The 18,187-nt window shown below is 37.1% G+C and overlaps 1 protein-coding gene across 8 annotated transcripts in view; it reads right to left on the bottom strand.

The window, feature by feature from the left end:
* QKI (QKI, KH domain containing RNA binding) overlaps nt 1–18,187 on the bottom strand; it is a 152,269-nt gene that overhangs the window by 13,995 nt on the left and 120,087 nt on the right. For 2 of the 8 annotated variants that reach the window (XM_014255957.2, XM_005526931.2), the window contains exons 5-7: nt 6,456–6,543; nt 3,857–4,153; nt 1,156–1,230 (exon numbers count right to left, since the gene is read on the bottom strand). In XM_014255957.2, the coding sequence (XP_014111432.1) occupies nt 1,156–1,230; nt 3,857–4,153; nt 6,456–6,543 (460 nt within the window). Of the gene's footprint in view, nt 1–604; nt 2,004–3,856; nt 4,154–6,455; nt 6,544–18,187 lie in introns of those variants that run through there. The other 6 variants (XM_088053367.1, XM_014255960.2, XM_014255958.2 and 3 more) reach the window with 6 other exon arrangements.

Below are 18,187 nucleotides of genomic sequence, written 5' to 3'. Positions count from 1 at the left end.
TGAATATTACAATATCATGGAAACCTGCACAACATTGATTTGGATGAGAGCAGAATAATAATACTTGGCACATAATGCTTTGCATCCTCAAAGCCCTGTACAAAACAAGAACCCCCACAACACCCCTGTGAGGTAGGGAAGTATTATTATCCTTATTTGACCAATGGGAAACCATACACAGAGAGATTAAATGACTTGCTGAAAACCACAGTGAGTCAGCAGCAGAGAAGGGAAAAGAATTCATCCCCCACACTGCTTCCTAGCTGATGTCAATAAACCGAAAATATCAGTTTTCTCAATAAGCTTAAACACTTCATTCAGGGGTCCAAAGGCATGACACTTGAGGAACAGGAGAAAAATGAAGATTTACTTTCCATTCAAGGGTTAAAAAGAGATGCCCAAATATTGGATGTCATCTCACCAACAGGTCTTAAAAAAGTTGTTTCTCCTTCAGGTTATACATTTTAGCAGCAAAAGGCAAATACCAAGAAATGGATTTTGGAAAAAAAACCAAAACCAAACAAAAAACAAAAACACCCTCCCTTCCCCTACCCATACTAATCCAAACTCAAACAACTTCTGAAGTTATCTTCACAGCCCTTACCTTTCTGAATTCAGTTAGGTATCTGAGAACGTGCATCCTCCTCATAATATATAGTACAGTGGCTCTAAAGTTTATTGGAAAAAAAGGAATCTAAATCTTCAGATTTCTCCAAACACAGACAGGAGGCATTTATTCCTTTACTTCTTTCTCATTAAGCAACCATCCATTCATTTTATTTTGCAACACCAATCTGATATTTCCACACCAATTAAAAGAACGAACCGGGGGGAAAGAGGGGAACAGGACCAAATTAATTATTGCAGCACTGATTTCATAGCATTTCCCGATACAGAGAGATGTTTCATTTTTAAAACTGAATCAGTTATAGAATTTCTGTTAAATATATCAAAGTATATATATTTAATTGAGCTGGGAAAGCCAAGTTTAGAATTTTTTTTTTAAAACTGCAAGCATTCCCAAAGCTGTCCAGATTTTTGAGAAAAATCATGAATGGGTCAAGACAGGGTATTTGGTTAACCAGCTGTGGTGTTGCAAATCCCATGTACACTCAAAGCACTTCTTACAAACAAGAACTGCAGAACTAAACTAACCTCGGTCTGCGGTCACAATCCTTTGGTAAGGATGGACACGCATATCGTGCCTTCGAACTTTAGTAGCCACCGCACCTAGTCAAATTGCAATTACCAAGACAAAGTTAGAAAACATTCACAGAAAACATTAACAGCAGGTTTATCAAAATGGATTTAAATGATCATTAACTACAAAAGTTCATTTTAAGAAAAGCAACAAGTTAAGGCACAGTAGTTTCAAATCTTAATCTTAAAAAGAAGTTTATCTGTGCAGATTAATATTGCATTTATTTTAAACATCCTGGCCTTAACCTGTTTAATCCATTCATTTACAATCCCAAAATTACAGTATTTCATGAAATCTATTAGACCCAAGCACATTTAAGCTTTACTAGTCACATATTCACTGAAGTGCCTTTCTTGCAGCAGGACTATTTTAAATAATGCCATCTTTAATACTGACAATTATTTGCTAACCGTAAGATCACTTCCAGTTCTAACACAAAAAAAAAAGTTTTAAAGCAATTCTTCAAGCCTACAGATTGTGATTTTAAACTTTAAGTCAATAAGTATGAACTGCAATGAATTAGGTGATTAGTAAAGCAAACACTATATAGAACACTTAGCAGTCAGTATACTACTATACACTCATAAATTACAGCTACTCTGTAATAACAGGACCTAATCCAAATTAATAGCACTATTTTATTTTAAATCTATGTGCAAAAAAAGTGCAAGTAAGTCACTGACTGCTAGGCCAAGCTTTTTTCAAGGCTGCTGAAAACTAAGCATTTGTTAAAATTCAGATCTGATGAAGGATCAGTTAAGACCGTTCTTGAATTCTTAGCCTTTCGTTGGGAAAGCCATACCTGAAGATAAAAGGAAGGGAATTGAAAGTTAGTCACCAACTAAAATTGGATCTCAACACCAACATCCCCAAAAATACTGATAGGGATGCATTTCTCTGCCATTTTTAACAGAATTATTTTGAAGTATCTTAAAGGTCCACCACAAAAATGGACAAAATACTATTAATGCGAATGAGCATAGAACAAAATAAAACTCAATGAAACACAGACTTAATGCAATTAACTCCATACAATTGCTCATATATTAGAGCAAAAGTATTAAGAGTCATTGATTCTAGGCAGCTAAAGCAGGAGTGTGGGTTTTTTTCCCCGCTCCCTTTTCCTACTTTAAATAACATTTTTTTGATGAGGTCTGCTTTGGGCAATACACCTCACACAGTTAAGCCCAAGAGCGTACAACGGTTTCAGATGCCATTTTAGAAGTAATTTTAATTTTTCCCTCCTATCTCTTTATAGAAAATCCTGTGAGAAATCCAAGTTCCCTGCCTTTTAATAAACTTTACTCTGGAATGCTGTACTTCTTTACTTGCTATTAACTGAATTCAGGAGAGGGGCTTGCCACTAACCACTAACAGTTACTTTGATGAACTCTCTAACTGTGACTTTAGCCCAGGATGTACCGCAACTGGACTCACAGACTGGAGGTAGAGAGGAGCTAGGGAGAATATTTACATATTTGTGGGAAATTATTAAATGATAACATTATCATATGCTTGCAGAATTTTGGCTATGGGTTAACTGATAACAGCCATAAGCTGACAGACATACTGCATACTTTTGTCCTACTAGAATTTTTGTTACTGATTGACTAATCCTGCAAGACAGAAGTCTGAAATACATTTTCTTTTTTACTGTACATAATATGGAAACAGGCACAAATACAGATAACTCACCAAGTATTTGTCACGTGAAACACTGATTTTTTGCAATACTTTCGACAAAATATTGACTTTGAACCTTATTGTCCAGTGTTCATTAGCGATGTTTAGAATTTGTGTAAATCAATAACTGCCACTGAACAAACTGAGACCAAAGTCCTATAAAATCAACATTATGCAGCACCAAGGTCATATGCAATTCAGAACAAACTGAAGAAAAAAGATTATTTAGATTCTGTAGAGGATAGGGAAGGAAGAAACTATTGGAACTGCTTGTTCCATATTGGCCAGTTAACTGAATTGTCACGGCTGCTTTATCATTCTTGCCTTCACACACTAAGTCAGTTGTCTGAAATATTAGGAATGATGGACATTTCAGTGTACCGTATATTAAAGAAGCCATCAGTAAAGTTGCTAATTTTATCATCCTTTGGTTGGAACTCGGCTTGCTTTATATTCATTCACTGAAATAATTTACTGCTCACAATATAACTCAGAGCTTTCTGACACTGAGTAGAGATCTATCAGTTGCATACTAAATAAAACTCCAACTGTACAAAGGCTTTTCCACTCCCTCTCTTCCAAAAATTGCTGGATGTTAATTTATGTTAAAGAGGATACAAACTAATCTGTTATTCACAGGAGCCCAGATGACATGTAATAGGATGTCAACTTGTATTTATTTTTTTTCCCCTTGCCTATGTATGTACCATCTAGTATCATACAAACATGAAGACTTTATTTTTTCGGTAAATTTATTACTATAACCTAAGCACACACATTCAGGAATACCAAATACACTTGAAATGTCTAAGAGCTGCACCATTTGAGCAGCTCTCCTAGGCAGTTTTGATATTCCTGAAATAAGTTTGTTGCTTCAGACCTTTTTCTTTGAGCTCCAAGAACCTCTACCTTGCAAACACAACAGAAGCACAAGCAATACATTCCCCGGTCATCCACGTACAAAGGTCTTACCTAATACACCACTAGGTTCAATAGGGTACTCAAGGATTGATGTAGCTGGTGCCAGCGTGTAGGGGTATTCATATGGTGTGTAAATTAAACCGGCCTCGGGTCCGGGTGGAACTATTGCAGCGGTGGGATGAGGAGTTCCGTTTGGCATGACAGCGGTTTGTATTTGTCTGATCAAAGGCATTATGGTAGGGCCAGCTGGCGTAGGAGTACGCAGGGCAGCTGGTGGGAGAACAGGCGCAGGCCCAGTAATAATCCTTGGAGCCTGGGCTGTTGCTGCAAGAGAAAAGGCAAGGGCTGCTACAGTAAGCAAAGAAATTCAGAGGAAAGTATGGAGATAGCAGTACAAAACGTGGAAAGAATGGGAAAAAAGGGAAAAAGTAGGAAAGAAGAAAAATAAAAGGAAATCATTAGTACATGCGCTGATCACACAGTGCCCAAGCACACCATTCAAATGCAAACAGCTTTCCATTTTCCAGTGTGATTAAGTATGAACATGCAAAATAAAAAAAGCCATTGTAAAACAGTGAGGTAGATTTCTCAAACAGGTTACACAGCACAAAAGCTCAATTTAGACCATATTTCTTCATTTACGCTATCAAGACTGCATGAGACTGAGATGCATGCAGGAAATACGAGGAAAATACTGTCACAATCAAATACAGAGTACAAAATTTAGTGCATCTATAGAGTCCACAGACACTCAGTTATGCAGAGCTGCTGTATGAGTCTAGAGTTTTTATGTATCTTAAAATTGTATTTAAACATATACACAACTCTCATTTCCAGGATCAGTGAAGTTGAAGATGACGTAGAAACATGAATTGGTCCTGTCCTACCCTAACATGAATAAAACAGGCTCAAATTTTATTTCCATATAAAATTTCACCAAGTAATATACTTCCTTCATATTAGAAGTTCACCATGGCCTCGGTTAAGTTAAAGAAAATAGGTGGTTTTTCTGTTTTGGTTTGGTGTTTTGTTTGTTTGTGGTGGTTTTGTTTGTTTTCTGAAGTGGTGCTAGCATATTTCATTAAGTGTTATTTGAAGCCAGTTGGCACACCAGAAGAACAACTTAAACACTAGCACATCTGCTGGTAACAGTCAATCTTAAAAGGTTATAATTTATGTATTTCTATGCACTGCTGTTGATCTACATTGATATAATTTACTTTCAGGTCACCTGGAAAGATAAATGGATTGAAGTTTTTCAGATTTGATTCAATTTCAGAATTGGAACATTTTAAAAATTATTTTTAGTTTTTTAAACAAATATTTTTACTTCCTTTCCTAAAGAGAAATATACCAGTACAGCTTCTACATCTTCAAATTTCCAGGAAAATCAAAAAACAAAGACTGAAATTGCGTTATCAAATAATGCATATCAGTGTGGCAATCTCTAGTCAAAAAATGAATAAAGATTTCCATCTTCCCACTTACACTGATAAACAGACCAATGGGAACAGCCCAGACAAAGAAATTCCTCAAATTAATAAAAAAATTCCTGTGCAAAAGTTTGCATCAATTTAAGCTATTCTGAAAGCTATTTTACTCATAAATTTGTAATAATTTAGAGACTACCATATATTTAAAACTCGTCTAGCTTTAAATATCATAGTGTTCATTAGGGCTGAAAGATTTACTATTTCCATTGCAGTGGTAAAAGCCCTTGCTTATGTCTCTTTTCAAATCAGAATAATTACACTTGTGTAAGCACTCTCAGTTTGACCTAACTGCATTCCAACCTTTAAACATATTCAACATTGAAATGGGGACTGTGTGGAGAAACAAATTTGCAAATATCAATAGGTCCTTGGTGAAAAGACTGATTTAACTGTGCTTACATTTGACATCTGTATCACAGCTACAGCAAAAAATGTACTTTTGAACAGTGTCAGCAACTGTATTTTTAGGAGGAGAAATTAGATTTTCAACTGAAGAAAATTTGTATCACACATAATAGGTATATGCTTTCATTAGTAGGTGCGTATAATTAATTTTCAAGTGTAAACTTGTGCATACATGCGTTTGCAAAAGCATTTTCACACAAATGTAATGGAAGTAATCGTAAAAACGGCTCATTACATCACTGATCCATGTGAACTCAGCTGTGAAATCAGTTGATGAATTGTTGGTAAAACACAACATTGGGGGTACACATGCAAGCAAGATGAAAGGAAGGAATATAATACAGAAAAATGTATTCACAGTATCCTGAGCATCTGCAACATTTTAAAATTAAATCTCTAAAAAATGAAAAGGAGTCTACTGTCCTTTATATGCTTTAAGGAAAAAAGGAACATAAAATAGAAAAATCTGGCTTGAGGGTTGAGGTTTTTTATACTAGATATTTGTAAATATTCCAACCCATACATACTGTTAAAAAAGTAACGGGGACAAGAAACAAGATTAAGAAACCCCGCAAACTGACATAACTTATCCCCCAAAATCTTTTGCGACAGCTACCTACAGTTTTGTTGGGCCCTTACTGCCTTCCATTCTCCAAATAAATTGCCACTGTACATTTTCCAAAGGTAGCTTTAAGATTCAAAACCTGCACACACTTCTATGGCATTGACCCTTGAGCTCATGACATGCTTACGTGATTTGATGTTGGCATCTCTGTAGGTGCCATTCAGAATTGCAAGCTCCATCAGCTGCATCTTTTTAAGGCTGTCTTCTCCTTCTGCCTGCGTATGAAAAAATGGGAAGGAAGTCAGGATTATGAACTCACTAGTGCACAAGATCTAAGTGACCTAGAATAAAATTTTCAAGTTCTAACCAAGCAAAATACCTGCTTACCATTTGTCACAAAAGCAGCAAGCTTTGTCAACTTTTCCATAAAATTAAGTGGAAATTGCCTGTTGACTATCATTAAGTCTCGTTGACAAATATATTAGAAGAGTTTTGGAAAAGGTTCATTACGTAAATTATAAAAGTTAAGGCTGAAATGTAAGTTGTGTTTGGTAGAAATTATTGGGCCAGAGGAAGATTAGACATCACAAATATTATTTATTTATAAATACTGCAATTTATTGTAATTTGCTCCACTGTAGTCGATACTGATGACTGGGGGGTGAGGCAAACAAAAAAATAAACAACAATCTTTGCTTTCCAGACAGGATATTGACAACTGCCCTGAGGCTGAATTCCTAATTCTGGCATACGTAGATGTATTCTGATGAGGATATAACTACTATTTACACAGCATATATTACTCTTGGTTTTGCTTCAATGAAAACTACTTCCCCCTGAAGTTACCTACTCCATTGGTACCGTTCAGGTTGCATAAATATTAAATAGTGTTCAGTAGAAAAATGCTCCCTTTTTCAGTTAATAATGAAAACATTTCTAACAATATAATTTCATTTTTAAGACCACAGATTTTCTCGTCTGCCTTTCCAAAAACACTACCATTTGTTTAGTGTATACTCTATCAAGCAGAAAACGTGATTATTATATAGGAAATCCAAGAGGGATGGTCTGCTTTAATGTTAGGATATCTCCTTGCCTCCTGTATGGAATGCCACTGCTGAAATTCCTAAGTCAGATGCATAGAGGGGCAGCTTTTCTGTGAGCGCAATGCATTCTTCCTCTGCTAAACTGGATTTCTTACATTTTTACTTATCTAATCACACAGTATTTTCCAGGTATTTAGAACAGTATTTTCCAAGTTAATGAGCTTGTTATACATACTTTACTCCCAAACTATGCAATTAAAACTTCAGTAATTTACTAAAGTCCAAGACAAAAATAGTTTTCAAATTTCATCTAAGCAAATACAGTACTTATTGTGTGGTATGCTCAAGGGTCATGGCCCCTTGCAAAGGGAACCTTTAGCAGCTGATTTTTATCAGCAACTCAAAATCAACATAGTCAGATAAGTCAACACTGAATTCCTTTCAAATGTCAGAAATTGAAAGTCACAACTGTAATAGTGAGGACTTGCATAAACACCAAGATTATCACACAGTAAACATTCAGAATATACTGAAAGTTAGACCTTTTCTTTGTATGTTAAATACTGTATGACAGGGAAAGCTGGCACTAATACTGAAAAAGGAAATACACATTCAATTACCATCATAACTAGAAATTAATTGTACAGTTAAGTACTGTACCATCCAGAAATGTCAGACACAACAGTCCCATAGACCCTTTGGAACACAAAATGTGCCAATTCTAGCAATCTTAACATGACACAGAACAGATTTATAATTTACATGCAAAATAATTTTATCTTCTTTTTTTAATAAACTATTTTTAAATTGCATCTTTGCCAGTAAATTACCTAAGCAATCATGACACAATAAAACCAATTCCAAATCTATTTCTCTATCCAGAGCTCACAAATTCTCACCATTCTGAATATACCTCATCAAAATTATTTTAGCAATAAAGTTTTTTTTTAACACATTGATTAGTCACTTCCCCCACCTTGTAAGTTGTACTTTGTTATTTGCTTTTTGTTTGCATTCATGTATTTATTTGGAAGTGTGTAACAAGAAAACCTCACAATGTCAGTTGCATCTCCCATATAGTTCCATTGATGTTACTAAAATTGCTCAGTTCCTCCAAATAAAACTGTCAGGTGATTGAGCGACGCCATTAATGACTTTCAGTAAAAGCTGAATATTACACTCCACTTGCTAGGATAATTTCAGTAACCCTAATCCCAGATTTTGCACCACAGTGAATATTTCCCAATATAACTATTTATAGGATAATAATTTTAAGATGGAAAATATTTTTACTCTTATGACATGGTCAAGAAAAGGAGATACGAGTCCAAGTAATCATTCTTACTTTAACATTTTCCTATAGGTCACTACTGCTTTCTATTAGAAAAGATGCTGCAATTACTTGGCTTTATGAAGTATGTTTATGGAAATAACAGTGGACTTAATCAAAGACCAAGACCTTAACTCTTGTTTTTAAGATTTACTTCTCTAGACTACTCTCTAGTAGTTGATAAACTTTTCTTCTTTTAAACAAAACCTAAAATACAGCTTAAATTTTTCCATTAAAAACTGTATTAGCAAAAAAAAATCAGAGACGCGAGATGTGAACTTGCATTTCTAGACATTAACACTTCTGTTAATAATAATAAAATAATAATAATAAAAATCTGTTAATGAAATTCTGTTCGAAATTAACATTTCGACTTCTGGTGCTTTAATTTTTAAAGCACTGATTAGATACAAAAAACCCCACCCAACCCCAAGCGAAAACCAACCCCACCACTTTAAAAACCAGGTGTTGTAGCGCTGACCACAAGGTCATCGTTCCGGCTCCTCCCAGGAGATGGCACTATTTGTTGCACAATGCCAGCCCCTCGCACCCTACACTTGGCACAGTCACCTGCCACCTCTCCTCATGGTGAAGTCACCTTTGGGACACACTGTGGTGTCCCTCACTCTCTGGTACCAAGCTCTCCACTTGAACACCCTTCACCAATAGTCAACCCCTCAAGTTTCCATGGGCTGCGTCAGAGTAAGGGGGCACATGTTTTTCCCTGCCCTATCCTCTGGCTTCTTTGCTGACAGATGATCAAATGAGGCACAGGAGATCTATCTTAGCTCTAGGCATTCCTGCAGGCGCTCTCTGTTAAAGCAAAGAGAGGTTGCATCAGGGATACAAAGGCAATCCCTAAAGGGACAGTACATTACCTGTACAATCGCTGCAACAAAGCTCAGTCATTTGTACCAAAAGGAAGCTACTTTGAGCAAACATCAATAAGGTCACTTAAAACCAGATTTGCATTACTAAGTTGAAGCTCAAGTGATTGACTCAAACCTATCATCCTCTTAAATCTCCAGTGCTTTCCTTGTATTTATCATGTACAATATAGCATGCAGATTAAAAAAAAAAAAAAAAAAAAAGCCTTAAATGGTATCTTGAAATGTAATTCTTTAAATGTAAGCAACTACTTGCAAATGCTCAATGAATACAAATACAGAAGAGATAGAAGCAGTAAATCCTAACAAAGCCAACTCTGCACAGACACCACTGCATGCTCTTCTGTGAACACACAGCCTGCAACTCCTCACAGTAGCTCAACTCTACCCGAGCTAGCAATAAATAGACCTAAAGGAGACCAAATGCCAGTGAGGACTATCATTTTAAATAACTTGCTTTCTAGTTTTTATCAGTGTATGATTAATAGATGCAAGGCTCAAAAGACAACAAGTGCCACCCACATGAAGTCTCTGGGAAACACTTCCTAAAAAAACCCCACAATTTCAAACTACGCAGACAGTGCTGACCATACAGATGCCCAGTTAAAACCACAACTGTCTCCCCTACTTTGGACAATACAGAGTTTCACAGAAAAAGAGTGCAGTTTATTAGATAAGTACTATTAGTAAGAGCTTGTTTCATGTCATGAAATGGGGAGATTAGATAAAACACTTCAATGAATTCTTTTCATTATCAATGTCCAAGCTATACTTCAATCTCAGATATTCCAAAACCATCAGAAAATCCTTTATTGCACTGAAATGCCTCTGATTCTCATGTGCATACAGTGTACCCTGAGGAGTATCATACAGTTTATCTCCTTATTTATACACAAAACATACATACACTAGATACATTTGTTATCCAAGTGGAAGGCAGACAGGCATGCAGACTTCAAAGGTAAATGCCTTCATTGTGCAATGTCAATGAAGGACTTCAGCAGATGACAACAGTTTTCAGAGGTGAAAGGTGGACTGTTAGATTCTATCAGCTCTGAGAAGCCTGTAACAAATTACAGGCAGAGAAGGAAAGAAAGAACTATTTAAAAGCAGGATCATGTAGCAGTGTTTAGGGTAGAGCAGAGATCCGTAAGCTAGACCTGTGGAGACAGCCAGTGGCCATGCTCCCCTGCCATACTGCTGCCAGGCCCAAAAGGAACATCACTGCAGCTCAGGTAATACAGAAACCAAACAATCCACTCACTTGTGTCATAGCTGGGATATCTTATCCTGACAGAGCTTCTTGAGCCTTACAGTCTTACATGCATGAGTCTCAAAATGTTCTCTGATTTTCATTATTACTAGGGCTGGAAGGGAAGGCTTTCAACATATCTCTACAAACATAGGTGCTTTCCCCATACAATGCTCCATTTTCTTTTAAAGTAACTGCTTTAGAAAATATAACAGATACACTTTCCCCACCCCCCCTACATTCATAACAAATAGATCCTCATATTTAGGTGATGTTAGTCAGTTTCACTGACAGTCCAGCTTCCAGATGTCATGCATTTTGGATGACATTTTTGCAATCCTGTCACATCCCTGTGCTTCAGCTGAATTCTCATGAACTGAAGTGAGCCCAGACCTAGGAAAGGCAGCAGACAGTTTTTATTATTTTGCACAAAATGCAACGAAGTCTGGCGTTGGGGACCAGTTCTTTATAAGCTGTTCCAGGGCTGTCCTTTCAAGGCTCAGAGCCTCAGAAAATGGTGAAGCAAAACGACAGACATGTCAGCCAAGAACACAAAGGCCAAAAACCAGCTTCCCCTGCCAACTGCAGCAGGCCTGTCCCACCAGGCTCATGGAAAAAATGACCAGGGGCCTCAGCAGCGTGACAGCACCAAAGAGCTCTTGCCTCCCAAGCACCTCAGCAACCTCTCCTGCTGAGCTGCCTCCCTGCCTGCTCCACAGCACTGCCGGTTCAACAGCAGCTCTCAGCAGCAGCTCTCCTGCCACCCTTGGAGAGAACTCTTACAGCTACCTAACATTTTGTCCAACTCCATGCACCCTTCTACACATTTACTTCAAGTAGAGAATTCTTCTAAGAACACACCATATTTTTCAGAATGCAGGTAAAGCAATAAATTTTACATTACTCCAAGGAGAAGATCAGAGGAATTGGCAGTTATGGAATAACACTCTACAAACGAACAAGAATAAATACTTAAAACTCTTCCTCAAATAGGAAAGTAATTTAAAATTGCCATATAAAATAAGCGTAACTTTTCTACCACCTGGAAATTAACACATTAAATATGAAGACTTTAATTATTCTTTAGACTGCCTATCTGCACAGTATAAGCCATCTACTATTTACTAATTTAATAGGAGTTTTGGTAAAACGTAGTATCACCACTGAAATATTTTACTGTCATTGATCTTATCCTACTCATCCAGGAGGCAGTGCCTCAGGGGTCTGTCACCCTGCCTTCTTGCCATCCCCAGCTGCTCCACAGCCCAACAGCTGCAGCTTGGAGGCTTGCCCTGTGACACTGGCTGGACTCTAGAGCTCTAGAATGCTTTTATCTCCCTGACAAAGAAAAATCTTCCACTGCAATTCACTTGTAGATCAGTAAGTATTCCTAACATACCATGCACCAGTCAAACAGCCTTTACACATGAATGTCTCCATTCAGGAACAAAAACCTCCCATTCATAATTTATAAACAAAAAAAACTTTACAAACATTATACTACAAATTCCTAGACCTTCATGTATTAAACAAAAAAAAACCCAAAAAAACAAACAAACCCACAAAAAAACCCCCATATCTCAGGCATTAATCTGTTGTAAAATATACTACAAAGGCTAAAACACATTGGAATTTTGATGCTGAAGTATATACACTTAAAATCCATGTTTGGAAGGTCTTTTTTTTTTTTCGTATCTAAGTTGTTGAAAGTGATGTATCTATAGCAACAAAATCCTAGACAAGATGACAGGTAACTAGATGTAAAAGACAAAGAAAAGAGCTTTTTTATGAGACTCTGAATGGGAGTACCTCAACTACTAAACAATTACCTCCTGCAAGAGATTAGATTTTGCTTTTGTAAAGGCTTTTAGTTCTGGTAAATTACTCCATTATTCAGTATTAAAGAAAACATCTCATCCTCCCTTTCCCTCAAAAAAATCTGGCAGAGACCTTCAAGTTTCCCATGCCCAGAATGTAAATATTGATAGTTAGAAGTTGCTAGTAAACAAATGTAACAGACTTTCTCATCCTTGATTATACACTTCTGAGGGTGATGGAGCAGAAATCCTACACCATAGCTTTGTTTGTTCTGAGAAGAATTGGTCAAAGAGGTCTTTTCTGTCACAGTTTTGCAGCTATTCTTATATTAGAGGAAAGAAACTTTCCCAAATACTTTTACGACAAACACTTCCAGACCAGCTATATTTCTCAGAGTCCTGTACGTCATCAACAATCCTGTGGCACTGAACAGGTGGTAAAACTATAGCTCAGTTATTTCTCTATTTCCTTTACAACACTGACACACACTGCTATGGCTATGAGGACAGGCAAAGATAAATTAGCATCATTATTTTTTCTGGGCAACACAGTCTGCTTATCTTCTTCAAAGCAAGCTCTCAGCTCAAATGATATGCAAAGAAGACTTGTGCTGTTTCACTTGACAAATTCATTGGTCATAATGTTAAAGATACACTAGGGGGAAAAGGCAGCCTATCTTTTTACACTTCCCATCACCTTATCTGACACATCCCTGTTTAATCATGATACTTGGCTTACCAGCAATACTTCTGAGAGTCCTGATGCCCTCCCTCCCCCACTTTCCATTTGTGCACAAAAAAAACACAGATAAGGTACAGGAAATCGGCACACAGCGTATTTTACAAGCCAGAATGAAATACAGCGCCAGTGGAACTTACAAGTTTGCTTCACCCTATATACTCGCTAGATGCGAGCTGGTAGCACACTGGGGTGGGAGAATTTTGCTTGACCTGAACAGGTCAACATTTCTTTAGGACAGATGTGATAGGCTCATATTTAAATCACAGGGTTTTGGGGTTTGAAGGGAAAAAAAAAAAATTCCCTGGATAGGTTAAATCAGACTCTCAACAATACTTAATTTCATAACTTGCTTTGTGCTTTGCCTTTTTTTTAAAGATTATCATTCCTATTTTCCTTGTATGTCTGTTTTAATGTTTTTAATAAAATCTGTGACAAGAATCTCTATACACCACACTGGACAACTTCAGCAATACATAAAGCTCCATAGCAGGAATGCATCTTTCATGACACACATATACACACTAAACCCCAAAAAATTCTAAAGGAAAATAAAAATTACAGTACATTCTAGAACTTTTTTAAAAGGCAAAATAATACTGAGATGCATTCAGATTTATTTGCTAGAATAGACATCTGCTGATATTTGTGTTAAGATTCAAAATGAAATACCTATGAATCTAAAGCCATCTATGCAATCTACAGCATTAGACTTATTTTTAGCAATGTGCAAACCCAGCTTAAAAACTTTCAGAGCTGAACACTTTACTTTGGTATTTCTAGTTTTGGAATGCTGGACATCCAAAATTCCTCCTCACTGGCTAGTTCAATTCTGAGAACAGCAGTTAAACTACAAGCACACTGAATGAGATAGTGTACCAGGCAAGCCCCTCGTACAAATTTCCCACATATGGCTCTACCAGCAACATCCTGAGCTCCAGGAGCATCCTAGGAATCTGAAGAGAGCAGAATGCAAACACAACCTATATTATGCAGGTCTTTATTCCAGCTGTAGCCTTTGGAACAGACTGAACAGTGCCAGAACACTCAGACAGTGTTGACACATTCCACTTTTATCAGGACACATTCATTAACCCATCCCTGAGTTTTAAGTAAATAGTAAAAACAATTTAACTAATATATGCTACAAAATGACCTGTGATCAAGGTGGCTGTCCTAACAGGTACAAATTAGACACAGTTGTTAGAAATATAACTACAGAATGATTAATTAAAATATTTACAGTTAAGTGAGGCCTGACCTGCAACGTTTATTTTCCCTCTGTCATCCTAGGTGGCCTCTATTCAAAGTTTGAGTTTATACACTCCAAATAGCTGTAAATTCCCCCAAACTGCAAATCCACCTAACTCAAAATATTGGGAGTGGGTGGGGACATGGGGGACAAGATGGGACTGGAGACTTGGAGAACCTCATTTAAGGGTTTCAAAACTAGTCTTTTGTTGAAAACTCAAGAGATCCCAATGCTACATAGTTTTCTTTCCAGCTATGATAATGGTTTAATACATAAACAAAGTCTTTCATTTTCAAAATGGCACTGAGATATGACTGCATGTTTTCATATGCAAAACATGTCCAGTGTGTCTTGAATCTGTTCCCTCCCAGAAATAATTAAAAAAAAAAAAAAAAAAAAGCATGAAAAACAACATTTCATATCAAATTTAGTAACCAAGAAAGAACGTGAGAAGTCTCTCTTAGAGAAACAGAAGAAAACTAACTGCTGGTGACAGAGAGCACAAAGACTGCTGCTGTGAATTAGTGCATGTCTTTCAAGTGTATCTTCTCTCATGTGTTTCATTAAACACAGGGTTCAGGGCTGCACACTCCCACATGGGAATTCAAGCTGCAGCAGCAACTTCTAAGACATTTTTATATTCAGCATGAGATGTCCTGAAAATGTAATACTGGCTAATTAACATGAACTACTTTATTACAATGTGGACTAAACCCACGAATGTTTAGGCTTTTCCAGTTTTAAAATGATAGTATTCAGAGAACAGTGGCCTTCCAATAGCTTCTTCAACTGTCACACTTACTGCTCTACCTGTATTTTCAAGAGAAATCATGACAGTTAAATGTGGTATTAAAATTTGTTTCTGCATTTCACCTACACGTCCTTTCGTAAAATACTTGCATAAATGGTTTTAGTTTCAAAATTACTGTTTTCTGCACACACACAATCTCTAAGGTTGAGGCAAGTAAAGACTGTTTCGTTCAGAACTTTATATAAAGCTACCATCTAGAGAAACAGTATTGTATTAAACCTAAGATGCCAAAAAATTCACCCAATTTAAGTTTTAAATTTCTAATCCAACTAACGAAACAGAAAATTGGAAGTTTAAAAGGAGATACGCACTCAGCACAGACTTGCAGTAATTTTCAACAACTGATAAAAAGTAAATGAGTACTAAAAGGTCACGATTAGTTCCAACTGCTTACTTGTCTACAAGCAGCCCATAGCTGTGTTGAATCTAACACCACATGTGTGTCTCATGTGCACTTTACTGGTACTCTAATACCAATGTTTAAATGCTGTTTAAAAATCAAAATGAGCTCTTCCATAAACACCACAGATGCCTCTCCAGCTCTTGAACTCTCAGAGCTGATGAAGTCCAGAAGAAGGGGGTGACAGTATTCCAACTGGCCAGTCTCCTCTTGCATGGCTGCTAAAACCCACTTTCACACAGCTTAAAAATAGAGAGAAGTGAAAAAACTAATTGTGTGCATTCTCTTTAGGGGACAAATATGTCAATCATGCGACCTTCCGTTCGAAGGCTCGGGCTGCTCGAGGCAGCGTGTTGCTAGGGAAAGGGCTTTCTCTGCTATTTACTGAGCCTTCTTTTCAGCTTTCAGAGACCAGCCAACCCTTGTTTTCCACAGACAGGAGCAGGAACCGGCGCTGCCTGGCAGGGACGGGCACAAAGGCCCTTTGAGGAGCACCTCTTCCCCAGGGAGCCACACCGGACCCACTCACCGCGTTCCCTCCTCCTTCAGGCACTGCCCTGACCCGTGGCTACCGCGGTGGCTGGATGGCGAGCGACCTTCCCTGCTTCCAGGAGAGAAGGCAGAGCCATTCCGGCTGCTGCAGGCTGCCCAAGGAGCCTGAGCCGCGCACGGCAGCCACAGGTGTGCGTGCTGTGATGTGCTGGGAGGTGTCCCTCACTTTAGAGCACAGGCACCAAAGCACAGGCTTGATCACAAACTGACAAAAGGCAGCTTTTTGACTCCTGACAGCCCTCAAAATTTATTCGTGCTGCCACTTAGGGAATGCATGGAAGTTCCGCCTATCTGTTTGTATCATTATTTTGTTTCTACATAACAAATTTAGCATTGAAAACATTTCTGAAAGCTTAAGATAGTCTCAATTCACCAAAATACCTCTGACATCTGCAAATATTATGTAAAAATACACATGCAACAGATTTAAATTTTTTCATCAATTCCTTTAATCTTAGCAACTTCAGTTACAAAAGATCAGCAGATTCTCAGTAAATCATAAAAATCGTGCAACGTACTTCAGTTTCTTGTACCCAACTCCAGAATAACAGAAGTGATGATAATTTGACTTTTTTTTTAAATGTAGTCACGTAATTTTCCAGTGTAATCACCCAGAATAATTCAAACATAAACAAGTCCTATTTTAATTATTCATCATAGTTCTTGGGGAGAAAAAAAAAAATGGAACCTGAAACTGAAGTAGGTGTCAAAGAAAATTAAACCAACTCCAAGTTTGATGATATTCACCTTTTGGGCTTTGGGAATTCATCACGTACCTTAAGATCAGTATTTCCCATCCAGATTTTGACAAATAAGAACCACCTATTTTTCATAATGTATTAATATAAAGTCAGTTTCTTATTATATTCTACTTTGTATATGAGATTTTGTTCTGCTAGGTTTTAAGACCAGATTACAAATACTTATTACTGAAAATAGAGGACACCAGCAGTAATAAAAATTTAGCTTTGAAAGTGTTCCTAGTGCTTTAAAAAAATGCCCCTTACATTCTGAAAAAAAGATACCAAACTGCAATTAAAATACCTTTCTGTTATCCACCGGTTTGCAGAAGAAATTTGTATTTCAACTGTCTATTTTTGTAACATAGTTAGAGAACTTTCCTAAAACTTCTTACTTAAAAAAAAAAAAACAAACAAAAACGAAACAACCAAACGAAAAACCCCAAAGAATAACAACCACACCAAAACAACACCCTCCTCCTGCTTCTCTTCCCTTCCCCACCAAATAAAACACTGTTTTTATAAGAAGTGTTTTCTGGAATCTGCACTAAAACCTACACATTTTTTCCCCCCTGCCCCCAAGACTATTCAGATCCTATGCATAAATAACAAACTCTACCAGTTTTGTATGTGGGCCATGTTTGAGAACTCTCTCACAACCATGACAACTCACATATACAAATGAGACCATGGTATAGCAAATATCTTCTGTCCAGAAGGTACTGGGATCATGAGGTACCTGACTAGAGACTTGCCAAAATAAAGGACTGGTTAGCCTATCTGAAAAATCCGCATAGAAATTACTGACCAGAATTTTTTCATCTCTTTTTTTTCCTAAAATCCTACAGTACCAGAATTAAGTAATTATGATTTGTTTTCTATATAAGAATTGAGCCTATATGATAAGTTCTTTAAGTGTAATCTTATCTATTAAGTTCTTTAAGTGTAATCTTCTGTCCTAGAATGAGGGAAGTATGTATCAGGCCAATCTTAAATAATTAATTTGACCATTCTTCCCAGCTGTTCTACACACTAATTTAAAAATCTGCCTTCTCAGCAGACACAGACACTAAAGTAACCACTTAGCAGGACT

This window comes from Pseudopodoces humilis, chromosome 3 (assembly GCF_049639895.1).
Source record: "Pseudopodoces humilis isolate 2021_Gansu_Grassland_sample_001 chromosome 3, ASM4963989v1, whole genome shotgun sequence".
NCBI lineage: Eukaryota > Metazoa > Chordata > Aves > Passeriformes > Paridae > Pseudopodoces > Pseudopodoces humilis.
This window is presented reverse-complemented; position numbering and strand designations above follow the sequence as displayed.